The 21,881-nt window shown below is 43.0% G+C and overlaps 1 protein-coding gene and 1 pseudogene across 1 annotated transcript; both read right to left on the bottom strand.

The window, feature by feature from the left end:
• Positions 1-5,561: 5,561 nt before the first annotated feature.
• LOC110348011 (transmembrane emp24 domain-containing protein 5 pseudogene) lies at positions 5,562-8,133 on the bottom strand (annotated as a pseudogene).
• A 2,596-nt stretch (positions 8,134-10,729) lies between these two features.
• Cenpa (centromere protein A) lies at positions 10,730-17,897 on the bottom strand. Its single transcript, XM_004839149.4, has 5 exons — positions 17,657-17,897; positions 13,007-13,113; positions 12,433-12,510; positions 11,971-12,148; positions 10,730-11,583 (listed from the first exon to the last, which is right to left on the bottom strand). The coding sequence occupies exons 1-4, from the start codon at positions 17,745-17,747 to the stop codon at positions 12,014-12,016; spliced, it is 411 nt and encodes a 136-aa protein (XP_004839206.1). The 5' UTR covers positions 17,748-17,897; the 3' UTR covers positions 10,730-11,583; positions 11,971-12,013.
• Between the last annotated feature and the right edge of the window lie 3,984 nt (positions 17,898-21,881).

Raw genomic sequence — 21,881 nt, forward strand, 5'->3', positions numbered from 1 at the left:
AATATATAATACTGATAATCTGGAATAAGAAACTTCTCCCTCTCAAAGGAAACGATACAGCAAGAGGTCTTCCCAATGTAGCTGCCCATGAGATCTAGACCTGTATCAGCCCACAGTTACCAAAGCAAATACCTGAGGATGAGGGTGTAGGCCAGTGGTAGAACATTTGCCTGGCACATGCGAGTCACTAGCTTTGGTTTCCAACATTGCAAAAAAAAAAAGAAGGAGAGAGAGAGACTTGTCTTAGTTACTTTGTCGTTGCTGGGACACAGTATCTGATACTCACAAATTAAAGGGAGAAACATTTATTTTGGCTCCCAGTTTGTAGAGGTTTCATTCCATACCTGGCTGGCTACAAGGTAGGGCGGCCTGATAGAGAAGCATGGCAGAGAAGAATTGCTCATGGCACTGCAGGCAGGAAGCAGAGAGAGGGGGATCAAGGCTGGAGGGACAGAGTTAGACCCTTCTAGGCCATGCCCAACCCCGGCTAGGCCACCCAACTGCTCAACCACATTAGCTATAAACTCACCTGTGCACCAATCCACTGATACCCTTAACATCTATGATCCAAACACCCTCCAAAGCCCCACATGTGAGTGCCTGACGCCTTAGGAAAACATCTAGAGATAAATCATAACAAAAATATCAATATTTAAAAATAATAACCAACAGATACTTAGTTTTCAAATATGAAATAGTCCATGTTTGCCAAGCAAGGTTAACTGTTACATCTACATCCATATATCTGTGTCAATATTTATATATATATATTGAAAAATAAATTTTGTTTTATTTTATCCCAATCCCCCCTCAACCCTCCTTCCCTCCCTGTGTACAGAAGCTTTGTTTCCATATTTATATTTATAATTTATTTACTATGAAGAGCATTCTTTCATGAACTTGAAAATTTCTGAGTGCAAAGACTAAACATACAAAATTTCACTCAGATCTAAAAAAGGTAAAAATGTGCTTCTGAAGAAGTGGGAGAAATTAGCTAATGGGTTCAAATAATGTTTTGCAAAATGGATCTATTGTAATGTTGATAAAAATAAAGGGCAATTTAAAAAATAAAGGGCAATTTAACACTGCACTCAGTGCTTTACTAAGTTACGGTGGTCACTACAATAAGAAGATTGATGTTACTTTCAGGGCCTTCATTGACTTCTGGCCTTCTGTTAGGGCTCAAAACTCAGTAGTCTGAGTTATGGCACCTTGGCATAATGAGTATGTGAAACTGAAAAACTTGAGAAAACCAAATCACTCTGAATTTCCAGAGTCGTTCTTCCTTAGCTAAGGCCATTAAGGAATTCTTCCTTCTTCCCTGGAGACCCTCAGGTAGCAGGTGCCCTGCCCTACATCTAGAGTAAAGGAATAAAAGTGCAGCTCAGAATGTGAGCATACAAACTGCTATGCCCCCACCCTGAGTTTATTATCATTAGAGCATGCAGTTTTGACTAGCCATACTTTTACCTGACTATCCATTCTTCATTGAATCTAAGCATGAAAATACAATTTTCCATGATTTTTTGTGTCTTCATTTCTGAAGGCTCCCATGTCATATTTATTTCTCCATCATTTTTTTTTTTTGGTACCAGGGATCAAACTCGGGTCCTTGCGCTTGTGGGGCAGGTCTCCATCAATTTTGAAAGATAGTTTTGCAGGGTACATCAATCTGGGTTGGAGGCTGTTTTCCTTTAGGACTTGAAATATGTCACTCCAACCTCTTCTTGCCTTGAGAGTTTGGGTTGGGAAGTCTGGTGTGATTCTGATGGGCTTTCCTTTGTATGTGGTTTGTTTCTTTCCTCTAATTGCTTGTAGAATTTTGTTCTTCTTTTGGGTTTCTGGAATCTTAACTGATATATGCCTATGTGTAGATTTTTTTTTGATCATGGCTAGTTGGAGTCCTATATGACTCATTTATCTGTATGTCAAGTTCTTTTCCCCTGCTTGGGAAGTTTTCTGCCATTACTTCTGTGAACAGTTTTTTTGTCATCTGTACTCTCTCCTGTTTCTTCATTGACTCTGATCAGTCTTATGTTATCGTCTAGCAGCTGCTGGATTGATTTCTCATGGTCCCTTACTATTTTATAGAAATTTTTCTTTTCCTGGTCACTGATTGCAATCTTATCTTCTATATCTGAAATTCTGTCCTCACATTGGCTCATTCTGCTGCACCAACTTTCAATGGAGTTTTTACTCTCCTGGAAGTCTGTCTACATCTGTTTTATGGATTCCATTTGTTTCCTATATTGGGATTCCCTCATGTTCCTCAGCTCCTCTATTTTTTTTTAATCTGTGTCCTCTCTAGATTTATTAATCATGTCTTGCACTATGGGCACAATCTCTGCTGTTATCTGAGAAATTGTATCTGGTTTTATTTTTTCCAGATCCTCTTTTGTTGCCAGTTCAGGGAGTCCAAGTGGTTGAGTATCAGATCGTTCCATCTCGTTTCTTTTTTGTGGTTGTTTTAGGTGATCTGGAAGTCTGGTTTCGAGACTTGTTTATGTGTCTTCCCATTTCAACAGATGCAGCCTCCTGTGCCTTTGTTGAGGCAACTTTTTGCTTCAACTCTCAGCAAGCCTCTGAGTGGCCTTTTCTCTGCTGCTCACCAGTGCCCCAATTCCTGGGTTCGGAATGGTGGCCTTCTGGATCCCTGAACTGACCTGTTGTCTGGGTGGACTTCTGCCTGGGGCCTGTGCACACTTGGGATGGTATCTAGGTGTGCCTCTTGCTGGGGTCCCTGTGTACCTGTTGTCTGGGAGGGACTTTGGCTGAGGGCTGTGCACCCCAGTTCCTGTTGTGTGAGAAAGCTTCTGGCTAGGGTTTCGCACAATTACTGATGGTATCGGGGCAAACCTCTGCCTGTTGCTTTTGAGCCTGTGCAGCTGTTTTCCAGGTGGGCTATACTGCATAATTCTATTTAACACAACAGTCAAACTGATCTATAATAATGAAAGTCAGGATTACTATTATCATTGGCAAGGTAAGTGTCCACTAGAGCCAGGCACAAGACAGGCTTCTGGGGTGCTGGGAATGTCTGTTTCTTGATCTGAGCACTGGTTACATTGGTGTTTCATATTTGTAAAAATTAAAATGAATGGAATTTTTCAATTCCTGGAAATAATAATAATGAAATAGAATCAAACATGTATTGGCTTCCTATTGCTACTGTTAACAAATTTAGTGTTCTAAATGCAACACAATTTCATTTTTACAGTGCTGTGGGTTAGAAGTTCTATATGTTTCACTAAGTTAAAAATCAAGGTGAGAGTAGGCCTGTGCTCCTGTTCTGGAAGCTCTAACAGGAAAATCTTCCTTTTTTTTTTGGCTTCTAGAGACTGCCTAGGATCCTTGGCTTGTGATCCCATTCCTTGACCTTCAAAGCCAGCACTGCTGCACCTTCTTATTCTTCCACGGTCACGTCTGACTCTCTTCTGTCTCCCTTCTCAAAGTCCATGGCCTTTGTGATTATATCGGGTGAACAATCAGGATAATCTCCCAGTTTTAATGTCAGCTGATTAGCACACTCGACTCCATCTGTAACCCTAATTTCCCTTTGCCTTGGAGCATAACGTATTCCCAAGATCTGATGACCTAGAAGTGCCTTAAACAGAAGCAGCAAAGCCAAAAGTGGAGAGAGACCAAATCTTTTCTGTTGTGGTGGTGGTACAGATCCAACCCAGGGCCTTGCACATGCTAGGGAGGCTCTACCTCTAAGTGATACCTCCAGATCTGAGCCAAACTTGATGGCATTGTAGAGGCTCTGGATTCAGCAGTGGCTAAACCAGAAACACCTCTGGACTCTTCAGTGACATGAGCCTTCTCCCTTTGAGTCAGTTTGAGTTGCGTTCCCCAAACTTACAACTTAGAGTCTTGTTACATATGACACAGCATGTGTTTTGCTTGATATCAAATACATTTCAATTTATTTATTTATTTATTTATTTAGGTACCTGGGATTGAACTTGGGACCTTGCGCTTGCAAGGCAGGTGGTGGAACCAAATCCCCAGTCCATTTTTATTCTATTTTAATGTTAATATGTACAGAGTAATGGTGAAGAAGAAAATCAAGAGATGCATCAAGACCTACTTCCAGTAATGGTAGGGCCAGGGATTTAGCTCAGTGGTTCTGCCGCCTGCCTCAAAAGCACAAGTTCCTGAGTTTGATCCCTGGTGCAAAAAAAAAAAAAAAAAAAAAAAATTCCTAAGAATTCTCTACTCTTCACTTAGTGATATATAGAAAATTGGGCTGGAGGGTCAGGGATTTAGCTCAGTGGTTTCACCGCCTGCTGCGGAAGTGCAAGGACCTGAGTTTGATCCTCAGTACCAAAAAAAAAAATAAATAAAAGAAAATTGGGCTGGGGATTTAGCTCAGTGGTTCTGCCGCCTGCTTTGCAAGTGCAAGGTCCCAAGTTTGAACCCTGGTACCAAAAAAACCCCAAATAGTAATGGTAGACTAGTTCATCAGACCAGTCTCCTACTGAAGACAACTTAAAAAATTGGACAAATGCTAAAAACATTAAACTGCTAATAAGCGAGTGTTTGCTTATTAATGATTGCTAATGCAAGATCAAAGAATAAAGATCTGAGATGAGCTGAACAGTAGACTACGTATATTCTCTCTAGGGCTTTTGCCAACCCTGAAAAGGTAGCTGGGAAGTGAGCTATGCCCTGGTAGCCTCGAGGGGTCAGGGAGACCCAAGCCAGAGCACAGCCCTTCCCACATAAGCATGGTGACTGCCTGGGAAGGCTGCTGGTTCCCCAGGAGTAAGGGGAATAAGAAGCCTTTGATTTGAGATGGTTCCAAATGTTCACTGCCTCCAGGTACTTGGTTGAAGAAAAAAATCCTTTCTAGATGTCTCTCCAAGCCCCAAATTATTTCCTCAAATAGAAGTGACAGGCATAGTATCAAGTGCAATCAAATATCAAAGAGAACAGACCATAAACCAGAACCAACAGAAACCATAAATAGAAACAGATCTGTAGGGACTTCTAGCCACCCAAAGCATTTTCTTGGTGGATTAAGGTCACTGATCACATACAGTATTAATCTCATTCTTTAAAGCCTCTAGGGAAATAGAAATTTATGTTTTTCTCCCAAGGGCCTTAAGGAGGAGGCAAATCTCTCTCTCAGTACCACTCTGAGCATAAATTATAAATGATATCACATTTCTCTGGGTATCATTATTGCTTGTCAAGATCTCCATCAATATACAGATGGGTTCTATACCCAAATTTTTAATTTGATTGTTTCTAACTCACAATGTATTCATTATATTACAAATGGGTATAACTTAAAAATTGTTTCATTCACGATGAAGTTAAATTACTGTTCCTTTAAGGTTCATGTGTATATGGTTTATTCACATTAGGTGTTTATACCGTGAGTGTCTATTTCTAATCTTTCAATGTCAATAAATTGATCAGAAAGGTCATTTTATGTAAGTTATATTTATATCCAAAGCTAAACCTTACAGTGGGGCTTACATTTCATAAATGCTTCCTGAATAGTTATAAAAGATATTTCAAAACAGTAATTATAGAAAACAAAGTCAGATGCAGTTTTTTTCCAGTTAATTGGAAATACCTCCTATGATTTATTATAGGATTGAGAGATCATAATGAGCATATCAGATTACAGATATTTATTTATAGTTCTACTTAAGTAAACATTCTTTTGAATCAGCTATTCCCAAGTTTACCTCAATTGTTTTTGTGTCTGATAATTTTGAGAACTCAGAAAAAAAAGATTTATTTATACTAGGTCTAGATCCTTTCAGCAGAATTTCCTTCACAACCGCTGGTAATAATGTGTTATTGAAGTCAATAATCATGTTAAAACTTGCATAACATTGTTGACAGATAATATAAAAATAAATTTATCTCATATTTAATTTTAAAATGCTATACTTTAGCTATTGTCACAGAATGTATCCTTATGGAAAATGAGCAAGCTTTATTTATATATCCTCAGTTCAGACAATCTTTAATTATATATTTTCATTTCAAAGAGAAAGCTTGTCCTAATTTAATGAGAAAGTATGCTTCTGCAGTTTGAAGAATTAAAAAATGTCAGCTTCTGGGAATGTAGGCTAAGCATATAAAATTAATACTTTTGGCTAATATTTTAAACTGAAATTTATTTTGTTTTAGAAGAGATACATATGCAAGCAGAAAAAAGTTGATATATTTAATCCTTAATTACATAATTCTCAGTTGACTTATAACTTGGTATATCAAAATTTTCTACAATTAATTTGTAATTGTCACCATTACAAAGAAGTATCTCAGTAAAAGCAGGTTCTATGGTATTGCATTTATGCTGTGTTAATTTGTTTAATTCACAGATAATATGTGTAAAATTTTTTCAAACTTAGAAAAATGCAGTTATTAATATGGATTAATTCAATTAAACTTAACATTTTATAAAATATTCCTGTTATACAGTTAAGTATAACTGGATCAATAAGGTAACTTGGACAGAAAGTGAAGACTTTCACATTAAAATTATACTTGTTTTACACTTACTGAGAATGCCTGAAAATATTTTGGAAAAAACTGCTAATGGTCTTGACTATTAATGGTAACAATTCATTGCATTTTTCTGCCCTTTTTTTTCTATGTTGTTAAGTAGTTCAGTGCTAACTTCTACTTTTCCTTTTATCTTCAAACAGGCTCTTCAGCATATAAACTTTTTTTTTTTTTTTTGGTACCAGGGATCGAACTCAGGTCCTTACGCTTGTGCAGCAGGCAGCGAAACCACTGAGCTAAATCCCCGGCCCCTTCAGCATATAAACTTGAAGGGCTGACACCACCACCAAGACTAAATTAACCATAGACAAGAAACTGACTCTATCAAAGTTGCTTTCTTCTGTGTTTCCATCACGAGCCTCAAATGCTCCTAAGTAGTTCGTATATGAACATTTTGGCTTACTCTGGACTTGCTGTTGATGGATTCCAAGATGTCTTCCGGTTTCATCTCCAACATATCTGTACCAGTAATATAGTTCTTCCAGTCTTTTTGTTCTTGTGCCTGTTCTCCCATATTCTCCAGGATTCATTCAAAGAAAATTACCTTCTCAGAAACAGTGCTGAATGTATTGTCAAAGCAGAACATGTAATTTCAGTTTTTACAGTGTGAACTCCATCTGATTTTTTTTTGTTCAAAAACTAAAGTTTTGCCTTCTGGAGAGCCAAGATGGAAACCAGTATCTGATCCTGCTCCATCTAAACCCTGGTACTCATCTCCAGCGAGGGCTTCAGCAGGTAGAAACGCTCCTTCTGGCGGCCAGAAGGGTAAGGTAAGGTAAGGTCACTGTGTAAGGGAGACGCGAAGCTGGCCCCCCCAGTAGCCGCACTGGGGGCAAAGCAACCAGGGGAGCAAGGGGAAGGGCAGCAGCAGAAGAGGAAAAGAAACAGTGGAAAGACCTAGAAAGCAGATACTTGGAGGTCCAAAAGAGGAGGAGAGAGAACGGGGAGAGGGAGAGGTGATATTTGTGTAGATAACGATGGGAATTGATGAAAAGACAACAATCCATATTCAAGAAGACCAATGAATACCTAGCAAGATAGACAAGGAGACACCCACACTTAGATACAACATAATGACATTGAAAAATACTGAAAATAAAGAAAAATCTTTTAAGAAAAGATAAATCGCAGAAATATAGTTTCAAAGGAGCACCTGTTGGACTGATGGCTGATATCTCAAGAGCAAAAACAGAATCCAGAAAATCGTGGAATCAGCTTTCTCATGCGAAGAAAGAAACTGCTAATATACAATTCTTGTTGAGTGAGAAAAATCAACATAAATTTACAAAGCTGGGGAGAAAAGAGGCAAAACAGCAACAAAGATTTGAAAGTTAAAAAGCAGATGGACAAGTAGAGACTGATTTCACAGGCCTAAATCAAGTAGAATCTTAAGTTAGCAGTGCAGGATTGGATACCATCACACTCTATACTACAAAATCTCCAAAAGATTCATAAATTGCTTTAACAAATGCTTCTGCAACTGGGGGCGGCTGAGTGTTAGCCAAAATAGAGGACTGGCTACAAGCTGTCAAGGGAATAATCAAATCGCTGGATGCTTCTGTCCTCCACTCAACTCACCAGAGTTCTTTTGCCTTTCCCCATCCCGAAGACTTCTTATTCTCAGGAAATGACGCAGGAGCGGGTCTCTGAAATCCGGGAGGCCACAGGCAGGGATATCAAATTGGTTCATGCAAAGTGAATCCTGAACAACCCTCCCCCCTCCTTCTCCACTCAGCTCCCAGCACCAGCAAGACCTTACTCATCCCAAGAGGAGGCTAGGCACTGGCCCTGGGTGTGGTCTAGCCCAGGGACTCGAACCTTGTAGAGCTTCCAATGATACAAAGGGCCCACTGCAGCATGCATGCCATAGGCTCACTACCACCGGGCTAGACTGAGAACAGGGGCTCCCCACCAAAAGGCTCCCTGCCCATCCTACAGTACAGCTCAAAGTCAGAGTCCCATCAACTCCCAGTACCCATTTTTTTGGTCCCCACTCTTAAACTTAAGGACTGTTACACATTTTTTAAAAAAGAAAATCAGAATTAAGAGGCCAGAACAAACGGGGTGGGACAACTTGGAGCAAACAAACTATGCAGCCAAACAAAACCCAGTTAACAAAAAATTATAATAAATGTCTGTAAAATGGTATTGCATCCATGAAGCAAGACTGGGATGTGTGCTGATTCTACCGCTCTTAGCCCTTTCCCACTCTTCCAAGTTCTCTGTAACAGCAGGGTTAGAAGCTGGCCAGTGATATTCCCAGACTTCTTTGCGGAAGCTTCTGTTTAAATTCAGGGAGATGCTAGTAGGGCCTAGAAGGTGGGTACATCAAATTAAAAGTTTTTAGACAGCAAGGGAACTAATTAACAGAGTAAACAGCCCACAGAATAGGAGAAAATCTTTACCAGCTGTTGTTTTGACAGAGCATTAACATCTACAATATAAATGGAACTCAAAGCCAGGCATGGTGATGCACACCTGTGATCCCAGCAATCGGGAAGGCTGAGGCAGGAGGATCACAAGTTCAACCCCAGCCTGGACAATTTAGTGACTTAGCAAGACCGTCTCAAAATAAAAAATACAAAGGGCTGAGGATGAAGCTGTGATGGTCCTGAGTTCAATCCCCAGTACTACCGAAACCAACAACCCCCACCCCCAACAACACCAAAACCCCAAATAGCCCAATTATAAGTAGGCAAATGAATAGAACAGATGCTTCTCAAAAGCAGCACAGATAGGGTGTTGGTGATGCACACCTGCAATCTCAGGACTCCAAGGCTGAGGCAGGATTACCATTGAGTTCAAGGCCAGCCTGACCCGAGCAAGACCCTGTCTCAAAAAAAAAAAAAAAAAGTACAAATGGCCAGTAAGTATATGAAAAATTGTTCAACATCTTTAGTTAGATAAATGCAAATCAAAACTACATTAAGATTCCATTTCAACCTAGCCAGAATAGCTATCATCAAGAATAGAAACAATAAATACTGGGAAGGGAAAAGGTGAGGAATAAATACTGTAGAGAAAAAGGAACCCTTCTACACAGCCGGTGGGAATGTAAATTAGTACAGCCACTGCTGGCCATCAGGATGGAGGTTCCTCAAAAAACTCTAAGGGGAGCCACCATTTGACCCAGCTATGCCACTCCTTGGTATATACCTGAGGAAATTAAAACCAGTGTTACAATAGGGTACCTGCATGTCTGAGTTCACTGTGGCACAATTCAAAGTAGCCAAAATATGGAACCAGCCTAGGTGCCTACCAAATGAATGGACAAAGATGTGGTATATATACACAATGGAGTATTACTCAGTCACAAGGAAGAGGGAAATTCTGTCATTTGTTAAGAAAATAGATGGCTCTAAAGATCATCATGTTGGGTGAAATAAGCCAGACTCAGGCAGATACTGCATGTTCTCCCTAGTATGTGGAATCTAAAAAAGATGACAAGAAAGTGAAGGTGGTCTATTGTTAGAAAGGGAATGTGGGGGATGTAAGGGTGGGTAAAAGGGGGCATGGCTATGAACACAATATATTATGCTGACACCCCCCAAAGGTGAAACTGGGGGAAAGGTAGGGGCGATGAAAGTGACGAAAGTACGTTATGTTCATGTACGAATCTGCCAAAATGAAATCCATTCATCTGTATGATCAAAAAAGGGAGAGGAAGAAAGAAAACTAGAGCAAGACTATAATCTTTCAATTAATGACACTGAGAATATGAAAGATATTTATGGACAGATAAGCTTTGTTCAAACATCTGCACGAAATATGATGTGCTGTCAAACAGGAAGTTTTCTCAAAAGATTAAAATGTATTTATTAAGCAATAAAAGTCATCACTTCCCTTTGGCCTGCTGGTCTTGACTAACATTAGTGGACTGCACTCACTGCTCATTTTCACCACACACATCTCTCAAGTGGCTGGGGGTGGCATTTCCTATCTCTCTGGAAAGCTCTTAAATTGCTTTCAGTGACAACAGAAGTCTAGGTTCTTATCTGCTGCTCATCTCTACTCCATCAGAACCAAACTACCTCCTTCAATTCTCTTTAAAATTGTGGCTGTTTATAAACCGTACAAAAGAACTTAACGTTCAGTCTTTAAAAAAATTTTTGGCAATGCTGGGGATAGGATTCAAAGGACTTAATGTTAAGGTACAAACATGCAATATAATCTCTGTATACTATAATAGTAACTTCAATTTTTTCAAAGAATTACTTTTATTATCTCTCCAAAAAGAAGCTATACAAATGTCTGTAAAAACAGTGAAAAAACACTTTAAAATCCTGGGCTGATATAACACATCTGTGATTTACAGCTAAGCATAAAATGTTAAATTGTGAGTCAGAATTTCTGAATGATTTTGATATTTTGATAGGAATTTACTAGGAGAAACCAGAAAGATTTGAAGATTTTTCTATTTCAGGCATGGGGTGCAGTTCCATGGTAAAGCACATTTAGCATGCACAAGGCCCTCTGTTTGATCCCTGACACCAAAAAAGAAAAAGAAAAAGAAAAAAGATTTTCTATTTTAACCTCAATTCTGTTTTGAAAAACTACACAGGCAGCAGTGATGAGATTAATCTGGAAGGAAGAAATTTGGATGCTAGGAGTGCCTAGCCAGCCATTCCATGCAGCTAATTGAAATGCTCTCTTGTTTTTTCCCTTATATTTTAAATAAAAGTACAAATTTACATATAATAAAAAAATGTACATAGTACAGGAAGATGTAAAACAATAAGTAAATATCCTTCTTCCATAACAAAGCAGAGTTGACGTCTTCAAAATCCTTGAGCAGTCATATGAGTGGTTCACAAACTGAAGGTGACTGCAGAATCTTCGGGTTGGCAAACACTTCTCAGGCCTTTGGAGCCGTGCTGGCTCCTTTACACAGCACCTCTGCTACAGAGAGAAGCTACGCGGTCTTCTCCTTCACACAGAAAATGTCAAAGGCAACACGCACACACTGCTCAGAGACAGCAAGGTAGCAAGGTCCAGGGAGCACGGCAGGTGTCACTGGGTTTAGTGGTGGCTCTGGGGTCCCAGGTATCATCCCTGAAATTTAGGAATCACATTTACTAACAAGGCATTTTCAAAAGTTAGGAAAGCTTCTCCTTAATAAAAAAAAATGAAGAGGGTCAGGGATTTAGCTCAGTGGTTCAGCCGCCTGCCTCGCAAGTGCAAGGTCCCAAGTTCGATCTCCGGTACCAAAAAAAAAAGAAGTGATCTGGCCTTGTAAAATGGTGAGACAACTCTCCCAGAGACTTGGGGCATAAGAGAAAATTATCTTTATTTAACATTGCACAAAAGGCATGAGCCATAGCCTCCTAAGCAGTCGAGTAAAGGCCCAACCTTTCCCAGGGCGCCGAGGGAAGGTGAGACAGCAGGGGGCTAAGACTGGACAGGGAAAGTCCTTCTGAGCAGCCCAAGGTTTTCACTCACTCTCTGCTGAGCAGGAAGGACTTCCGGAGACTGCAGCAGGCGATCAGCCGAGTCCTTCCTGAATGCCCCGGATCCTCCTGGCCAGCTGCACGTCCTTGGGGAAGAGAGTGACTCGGCCAGCATGTAAGGAGAGGAGGTAGGCGTCCTCGAAGAGGTGAACTAAAAATGCTTCTGCTGCCTGAGGCAGGGAGAGAAAGGGGACTGAGACCACAGGGTGGCTGCTTTTCCTTGGACACTGGCTGAGCTGAATCTGAGGGCTCAGAGGACTGAAGGGAAGCCTACTCAAGAGGGGGGCTCTGCAGCCAGCAAACAGAACCCCTGCCCAGTGCTCAGGCTAATATTCACCAGCCGCTCCCTTCTGGAGCCAGATGCAGCCTGAGACGCTCCTGGGCAGCCCTGCAGAATTCTGGCAGGTTCTCCCTCGCGCTCCCAGCCCACCCTGTTATGTGGGCCCTCTCTCACCTCTTGAAGGGCCAGCAGGGCCTGGGCTTGCCAGTTTAAGTCCACGCCACGGGCGAATTTAGTACATATTTCTCTTACCTGTGGAGGCAAGATGGGGAAGAGTGGAGGGCGGGGAGAGGGTGGGGAGGAGCAGAGAGCAGCGCAGGAGCTGAGCAGGGTGGCGGGGGATGGAGCTCCGCAGTGTTTCCAGGGAAGCCTCACTTCCGTCATCCAGTCCCGGCCTCAACCTCAGGGCCTGGCTAGGAGCAGCTGTCAACTTCGGGGAGCTGAGGAGTCAGCATGACTCTTCCTGGAGGTGAGGGGATGAGGAGGCGCTCTCCGGGACAGGGAACGGGCTCAAAGGGTGGCAGGATGAGAGGCTTCTCTTTGTATCATCCAGGGACAGTTTCAAATCAACTGAGATTGGTTAGAAATCACTCCCATAGAGCGCCCCACACCACCCTTCCTCGGAGGACACGTGTTTTCAGAAGATGCAGAGCCCCCAGCTGCCTGGGAAGAGAACACAGGGTCTCCTGTCCTGGGAGACTAAAGGAAGAAGGGTGGCAGGGGTGACAGGAGGCTCTCGCGAGCTCACCACTCGGCTGAAGGGAGCCTTCCTCAGCAAGAGGTCTGTGCTCTTCTGAAGCTTTCGGATCTCTCTGAGCCATACGTGCTTCCGCCGACCTCGCAGACTGGAGGCCCCTGGGCAAGAGAGCTGGGTCAGAAAGGGAAGCTACAGCGGGATGGGGCCGGTGCTCTGCAGCTCAGCGGGACAGGGACTGTCAGGTCACTAGACTGCAACCCGCTGCGACCTTCAACCACTAGGAGGCAGCACACAGGTGCTAAATAAATACCGTTACAGGAATGAGTGGCTGTTTCCTTTCCAGGAAGCTTTCTGGGAATACCAATCCCTTCCAGCAAACAGGTTGCCCTGTCCTCTGGGCCTCAATGAACTCGGTGTATCCCTTTTATCCTTCTCACCTAGATTGGAAACCTGGTGATTTTGGTTTTATTTATTTTAAATAGCTTGTAACTATCAGAGATTATCTGGTAAAATTCCCTTGTTCTGACTGTCCTGGGACCCGGAGAAGGAAGACCATTGGCCAGAGCTCGTCACAGGGCAAGCTGGGGCTGGGGAAGGGGTGCAGCTCAGCGCCAGGGTCAGGGATACGGGTCACACAGTCACAGCCTCTGGCTCACGCTCTAGTTCCAACAACCAAAAAGAAAAGAAATTAAAAACTTCTTCAAAAGCAAAAATAAAAGAGCTAAATTCTTTAATAAGAAATTAAAAATACAAGAATACTCCTCTCAAAAAGACCATGTTGATGAGAAAATGTAAACAAATCGCTTAAAACAAATAATAATAAATGTACTTTTTTTTTTTTTTGGTACCGGGGAGCGAACTCGGGACCTTGTGCTTGTGAGGCAGGCAGAGGCAACACTGAGCTAAATCCCCCGCCCATAAATGTTCTTTTTAACTGGGTGGTAGTACATGCCTTTAATCTCAGCACTCAGGAGGCTGAGGCAGGAGACTGCTGAATTCAAGGCCAGTCTGGGGTACACAGTGTTAGTGAGCTCAAGGCCAGCCTGAACTACAGACCCTGTCTTAAAAAAACAAAACAAACAGATCAAAAAAAAAGAGAACAAAATCAAAACAAAACATATGAATATAGCCAAAATAGTACTAAGCAAAATGCATAGCTTTAAAATATATCTGTCAGGGGCCAGGGATTTAGCTCAGACACACTGTGCTTGTCTGGAAAGCACAAGGTCCTGAGTGCGATCCCTGGTACCAAACGCCCCCCCCCAAAAAAAACCCACCTCAAAACAAAACATATATATCTATATGTGCCTATATAGATACATATCTATGAAAAGAACAAAATACATATTGAAAATAAATTAGTGTAAATGAAAATTAAAAAGTACAATTGCTCAGTAAATACAAACAAGGACCAATTAAAATGAATGAATCTAATGAAGTGAACAAAAAATTTTAAAAAAGAAGAAAACATATGCAAAGATAGTATTTTGAAGGAGAAAATTAGTGTCAGAAGGTTATCCAAGGTCTAGCCAAGGGCCAGGGGTGAATTTCAGGGCTACAGCCCTGGTCTGACATGCGCGAAGCCCCAGAGATGTTGGGGGATCCCACAAGGGCAGAGAATCCACGCCAAGCAGCTGGAAGATCTGAAGAGCTCAGGTGGAAGAGACTTGTGCTGGGGAGCGGGCAAGGGAGATTTTATCCTGGGTGAGGATAAGGATGTGGGCCAAAGACACAGGGCAGTGTTCCGGGGTCTGGACAGAAGGGAGGAGGGCTGGCACCTAGGAGATAAACTACTGACAGCTGCCCGCCTTCCCATCACGAGCCAGGGATATAAGACACAGCCTCTAATAAACACAGGTAACAGTCACAGAGAATGTAAAGATGAACCCGACCAAAGATCATCAAACAATTTAAGGCTAACACCATGAAAGAAAGAAATCAAATTCAAGAATCAGAATAGCTTGAACCCAAAGCCGGGCATGGCGACATAAGCCTGTAATTCCAGCTACCTGGAGGCCCAGGCAGGGGGATCACAAGTTTGAGGCCTGCCTAGTGAGATCCTTCCTTAAACTAAAAAATAAAAAGGGCTAGGGATAAAGCTCAGTCACACACACACACACACACACACACACAGAGGCTGGAGAAGTGCCTCAGTGGCAAAGGTCTTGGCTAGCATGTTCGAGGCCCTGGGTTCAATCTCTAGCACCACAAATAACAAAAAAATACAGGTAATAGTCTCAGAAGGGTAAGAGATATAAAATCCATGACCCAAAACCAAGGAGCTATAAACCAGAGGTGGTGCCACCTGCCTATAATCCCAGTACCCTGGGAGGCTGAGGCAGGAGGATCACAGGTGTGAGCCAACCTGCGTAATTAAGTGACTTAGCAAGGGCCTGTCTCAAACAAAACAAACACAAACAAAAAACTCAGAGATCATGAAAAAGAACTGGGATTTAAAATGCTATCGTTGGGTCTTGACATGCTGACATAAAGAGCTGGGATTCAATCTTACAGTTAATGAGGAGCCACGGAAGGACAAGGTCACTGACAAGAGTGGATGGGGAGTAGTGGCTGGTTAGGCTTCCACCATCACTCTCAAGATGTTGGTGGCTTGAACTCAGTTTTCTGGAGTAGTGCAATGACAAGTGGCATGATTAACTATGCAATTTGGATTAGAACTGCTTGAATTTACACTTGGTTAGACACAGGAGTAAGAGAAAAGAATGTCCCCCAGGTTTCTGGCTTGAACAACCGGGTGCATGGTTGTGCTGTTTACTGAAAAGGCCTGGCAAGAAGTGTCAAGTATCCATTTAAGGGTAAATTTTTTTTTTTTTTTTGGTACCGGGATCAAACTTGGGACCTTGCACTTTCGAGGCAGGCGCCGGAACCACTGAGCTAAATCCCTGGCCCCAAGGGAAAGCTTTTCATTTAACCAGGAGTAGTAGAAGGACGCTTCCACACTGGAAAGCAATGGCAGACATCATACTTAACATTTCCGTTAGCATGAGGGAGACAAGATGGTCACTGCTCCTACAATGCTAGTCTCAGGGCCTCACCAATACCTTGCAATAAGAAATAGAATGTGGAGGGCTGGGGATTTAGCTCAGTGGTGCTGCGCCTGCCTCAGCACAAGCACAAAAGGTCCCTGGTACCAAAAGAAAGAAATAGAATGTGTAAAAATGCAAACAGATGATTCAAAAGTCAGTATTTTCAGATGATAATATTTTGCTTAAAAATTCCAAGTGATGCAACAGAAAGACTATTAATGAGAATTCGGCAAGTTGACCAGATGCAAAGGTTAAATGACTTTTGGGATAAAAGAAAAGGAAAACAGTCCCAATGACAACAGTAATATACTCAGGTACCTCGCTCTTAGCCATGTAGCCGGAGTTAGAAGCAGCACTCCTACACTGTTGGTGTGAAGGTAAATTAGTACAACCATTATGGAAATCAGTATGAAGATTCCTCAAAGAACTAAAAGTAGATATATCATTTGATCCAGCTACAGGGCTCCTTAATATATTCCCCAAAGAATTAAAGACAGCATACTATAGTGATCACATGCATATCCAACTTATGGTGGCACAATTCCCAGTAGCTAAACTGTGGAAACAGCCTAGATGCCCACCAACAGATGAGTGGATAAACGAAATGTGGTGTATATACACAATAGAGTATTATTCAGCCATAAAGAATGAGATCACAAGTTCAAGCCAAGTCTGGGCAACTAACTCAGCAAGATCTTGTCTTGAGGGGAGTGGAGCCTGGGCTGGAGATGTAGTTCAGTGCAAAGGCCCTGAATTCAATCCTCAGTACTGTCTGCAGAAAAGATAAAGAATGAAATCATGTCATTTGTAGGAAAATGGATAGAACTAGAGACCATCACACCAAGTGAAATAAACCAGTCTCAGAAAGTTAAATATCACGTCTTTGGTTACATAAGCCATCTTAAAAAATGTTAAAAAAATAAATAGACGCCAGGAAACTAAGAAGTAGACTTATAGAGATAGGGAAGGGGTTAGGAAAGGGAGAGAGGGATATGAGGGATAAAAACAACACATGTTGTATGCACGTACCCATACGCTAAAATGTTAAGTCATTGTTCTGTATTACTACTGGACACCAATGAAAAAGAAGTGGAGGGCCGGGGATGTAGCTCAGTGGCTCCGCCGCCTGCCTCGCAAGCGCAAGGACCGGAGTTCGATCCCCGGTACCAAAAAAAAAAAAGAAAGAAAAAGAAATGGAGAGTAATACGACAGTGGGCGCCCCGCCCTGTGCGGTCTAGGCGCTTGGCACGTCCAACCTGAAATCTAGAAATGGAGGAGCAGGACCCCTCCGCTTTCCCAGGGACACAACCTCAGGAAGGGACAGGGTGACCACGCCTGTGATCCCGGGGCTCTGGGAGGCCGAGGTGGGAGGACTGCAAATTCGAGCCCAGCCTGGGCAACTCAGCAAGAGCCTGTCTCACGCTGAAAATTTTACAAGGGATGAGGAGGTAGCTCCCAGCGAAGGCCCTGGGTTCAATTCCCAGCACCGTACAAATCAAAGAAAACAGACACAAGAATAGCCAGGACAGGGCAGGCAAAACAGTTCCCCGAGGTCTCCAGTCGGGCCCGGTCTGAGGAGCAGGGGTCCGGCCGGTCCCCGCCGCCGCATCCCTCGCGGGCTGGCGGCCGAGGCGCGGCGTCGCGGCCCGGTTACCTAAGGGGGCTCTCGGCCGGGGCGTCTCGGGAGTCGGGCTCGGGCTGCGCCTTCTCGGGGCCTCCGGCTTGCGGCGCCGGCGCGGGCCCATGGCGGGCCGCGCGGCTCACGGCGGACGAGAGCCTGGGGTAGCCGGTGCCCTGCTGCCCTCCGCGCCGCCTTCCGTTCAAACTTCCCGCCCCGCCTACTTCAGCGCCAGCGTTTTTTAAAACACCAAAGTAGAGACTCCCAGTGGCTGACGCCCGAAAGGCGGGCGTAGAGCGACCGCGGGGAGAACCAATGAGAACACGGAACGAGAGCCAGATGGCGGCGGTGATAGGAGGAGAGCGGGTAGAAGGTGGACCCACTGCGGAGCCGGCCAATGAGCTCGTGAAAAAGTAAAGTAAGGGGTGGGTTTCTCCTCCGCTTTGCTTCATGGGCGCTGCTGGTGTGCAGTGGGACCCGGGTCTTTTCGTGTCCTCTGGTCTAAAAGGGAAGCTCAGTTCTTAAGACCTGGATGGTGTGATTGTAGAATGTGTTTCTCTAGAGAAGTCACTTACCGCAAATATTTATTGTGTCCTATCGACCCTGAGGTGGATTTAAAGAGGGAACAGACCCACAGAACGCGACACCTCCTCCCGGGGACACCCCGCAGAGACGACTCGTGAGCACTTGTGTTTTGTACTGAAGTCAGAACCAGTGCCTCGCGCACACTAGGCCAGAGCTGTACCACTGCGCGACATCCGGAAGCCCCTTCAGCTGCGTGAACTTCACAGGTCGTGGGGACAGCCAGGATGGCGGCCCTGAGTCGCGGCCCAGCTAGGGGGCAGGTGGCAGCCCTGTTCTTGCTTCATGTCAAGCAGGGCGATGGAATCGTTCCTGGGAAACAATCTCTTCCATTTCTCTTAGGAATAGGAATTCAGAGCATGCCTCGGTACTTATAAAGGAAATTTAAATTTCCTCATTTTGCTTTTTTGAATTTTCTAAATGTTAATCAGGAAAATCGCTGGTTATCAAATCAGTGATTTCATGGAGCCCTTGTGCAGTGCTGGGGAGAATGTTAAAATAGTGCAACTACTGTGAAAAATAATATGTATGGTGGTTCCTAAAAAAATTAAACATAGAATTACTATATGATCCAGCAATTCCATTTCTGTCTGTATATTTAAAAGAATTGAAGGGAGAGGTATAGCGACAGATATTTATACACTTATATTCACAGTATAACTGGCAGAGCAAAGTGAAACTTGGGAGATAGAATTTTTTCCTCTAAAGACAAACTGCTTCTTTAGACTTCCTCAGGCCTAGGCCATAAACAGCCACCTTCTCCTCTCAGCCCAGGTAATGGACAAATACGCAGATGCTAAAACCAGGTCAGGATCCAGTTCCCCTTCCACAAGGAAAAGGAGTGGGAAAAAGCCAGAAGGGATGAAGCAGGCTTTAGAGTCTTCTCTTGTCTCGTTGTATTTCCTCTCCCCTCTGTTCTTTACTATAAAGATCCTTGCACACCTGGACATGGTGAGAGGGTGATTTGAGGCAACGCAAGGACCTACCCCCCACCCCCATTCCCTCAGAGCTAGCTTTACGTGAAGCCTTTTTCCTTTTCACCATGCATCCCATGTTTGTTTGGGGACAGTGCACTTGCAGACCTGAGTGGCCAGTAACAATAGCAGCTTTATTCATAACAGCCCAAACTGGAAACAACATGAATGTCTACTGATAGATGAAGGGACAAAAATTCCACTTTAAAAAGGAAAAAAATATGACATATGCTACAAACATGGATGAACTTTGAAGACATTATGCTAAATGAAATAGGCCAGTTGCAAAAGGACAGATATTGTATGATCCCATTTCTATGAAGTACTTGGAGAGGTCAGATTCATAGAGACAGAAGACAGAATGGTGATAGCCAGAGGGTGGGGAGGAAAGTGGAATAGGGAGTTAGAGTTTAATGGGGATAGAGCTTCAGCTTGAGAAGTTGAGAGAAGTTTTAGAGTTGGACGGTGCTGATGGCTGCACAATATAAATGTACAGTACTTAATACTGTCAAACTTGTACTGGCCAAGGTACAAGAAACTTGACACTCACAACTTAAAGGAGGGGAGGTTTTATATGGCTGACAGTTTTAGAAGGTTTAGTCCACAGTTGGCTGGCTCGAAGACAAAAGCATCACGGCAGAAAGGCAGAGCTGCTCACCTCACCTTGGCTGGGAAGCAGAGTGGGTTGGAGAGAGCCCCATTGAGAGGTACACCCCTCCAGGCACACCCTCGGTGACTCCCTTCCGGCTGTCCCTCACCAGCTGGCAGCACATCCAACTATGAACATCCATTGATGAGTAGAGCACGTCCACTCACCTCTCCAGCATCTCTTAATTTAGGCAAGTTCAGCCTTAAGCATTACAAAGCTGTACACTTCAAAATGGTTAAGATGATACATTTTATGTGTATTTTTGCTATAATAAAAAAAGTAAAGGGAAAAAGGAAGGAAAGTTTTACTCAGTCCATTAAGGTGTAGTCATATCACAGAAAGAAGCCTGTTTTTTCAGTAAACTAGGACAACACAGGGAAGAAATCCATGTACACCAATCCTCAACAGCCATTAAGCAGACAAAGCAAATATTTACTCATTAATTCTGCTTTAGACAGATATCCCTATCTTTGTTCCATTAGCAGTAGAAAACTAGGTAGAGAACAGAATCTAGAGTTCATAAAAAACTAATAAAAGTGGCTGCCTCCGAAGTAGTAGTGAGTGGATGGAGACAGAATAGGCAGTGATGTTTCTCAATGTGTACATTTTTATATATCATTTTGATTTATGAACCAATTGAATTGCTAATTTATTTTTAAAATAAAATAAAATTTAAAAAATAAAATGGGTTGAGGAAGCCAAGGAGAATACTTGACCTCCTGAAGTCCAGAGGAGTTAAATGAAACAGAGTATTAAATTGTAGATCCTAGGAACCCCTAACACTTGGCACCCTCTTGGCAGTGGGGTAGCCCAGCATGGGAAAAAGAGAAGGGATAAAATTAGTTAGTTGGTCGAGCCATTGTATCAGAGACAGAGACCCCCTCAAAGCCTTGAAGGATCTTATTCTCTTAAATCTTGCTATAGAGAAGGTTAGATTCTAGAAAAAAATTCCTGGACTTCCTCATGGCCTAAGAACCTACAATTCCAGTGTTCCTCAGCCTTATAAGATCCTTTAGAAAACCTAATGGTTAAGGCCATGCCTGACACAGTCATAATGTTAGGCAGAAATTTAGTCATTAGCAAGCTGGAGACAGGCAGGTAGGAGGGGGCTACTTGAAAAGCAAAGAAGATGTGATTGTTTTTCCCTTTCTTAATCATTAGCTATAGATTAGATCCACACAAACTTGTGGTTTCAAACTTTAGCTAAGAGAATGCAACATTCTCTAAATGTGCCCGGTAAGGTCCAGACTATCGGTGAAGGGTTAGAAAAACCTCAAGATCTCAAAACAATTTAAGTGGAGACATTCACCGAAGGTGTAAACAGAGACCCACTTGGTACACACAGCCCATTTTATCTGTACAAGAATAACAGCCAGGGATAACTATAGGGATGGGGAAATGGGCAGAATCCTGGGCCCTTACCTGCTGCTCACTAAAAACATGATTTGTGTTTCCTCCTGGGACAGCCAGGGACTTTAAAGCCATTTTTGCCATGAACTTTAACTTTTCAGTTAGGCTACAGATGTCCAATAGGTAAAAAAGGCAAAACAAAGCTTGATTTTTACTTTGTATCCTTTGTCACTGTAAAATTTGGGCCAAATCTCTTCTCAGCTCTACATATAGATATGTTAATCATTTAGGGAGCATCTATCTAAAAATTGGCAAAACAAGGTTGATTAGCCCTAACTTTATATATTCTCATCCCATCCAGGATGGGGGGGCCGGTTTCCAGGGATGTTCAACTGTGCCTCAAAGTCTCCGGCCATTGTCCTAAGCCTGTGAGCAACTAGATTCCAGAAAAAGCAGAGCTTCACGTGACTGAGACCACCACAGTCAGGGAGAATCCTTTTCTGGGAATGAAACCATCTCTCAGCCATACAAATTCTAGAACTATGACACTGGGACTGAAACAATGATCAACTGGATCCCAGCCACCAGCTAACCCTGAAAATCTAGCCTCTGCCTTTGTGGATGGGCCAGGCTAAAACCCTGTGTCAGAGTGTGCCCCCTCCAGCTACCCAAGCTGGAGTCCTCGCCCATCTTCCTTCTAATGTTC

This window comes from Heterocephalus glaber, unplaced genomic scaffold (assembly GCF_053883595.1).
Source record: "Heterocephalus glaber isolate CG9 unplaced genomic scaffold, H.glaber_assembly_v1.0 deba00001457, whole genome shotgun sequence".
NCBI classification, from domain to species: domain Eukaryota; kingdom Metazoa; phylum Chordata; class Mammalia; order Rodentia; family Bathyergidae; genus Heterocephalus; species Heterocephalus glaber.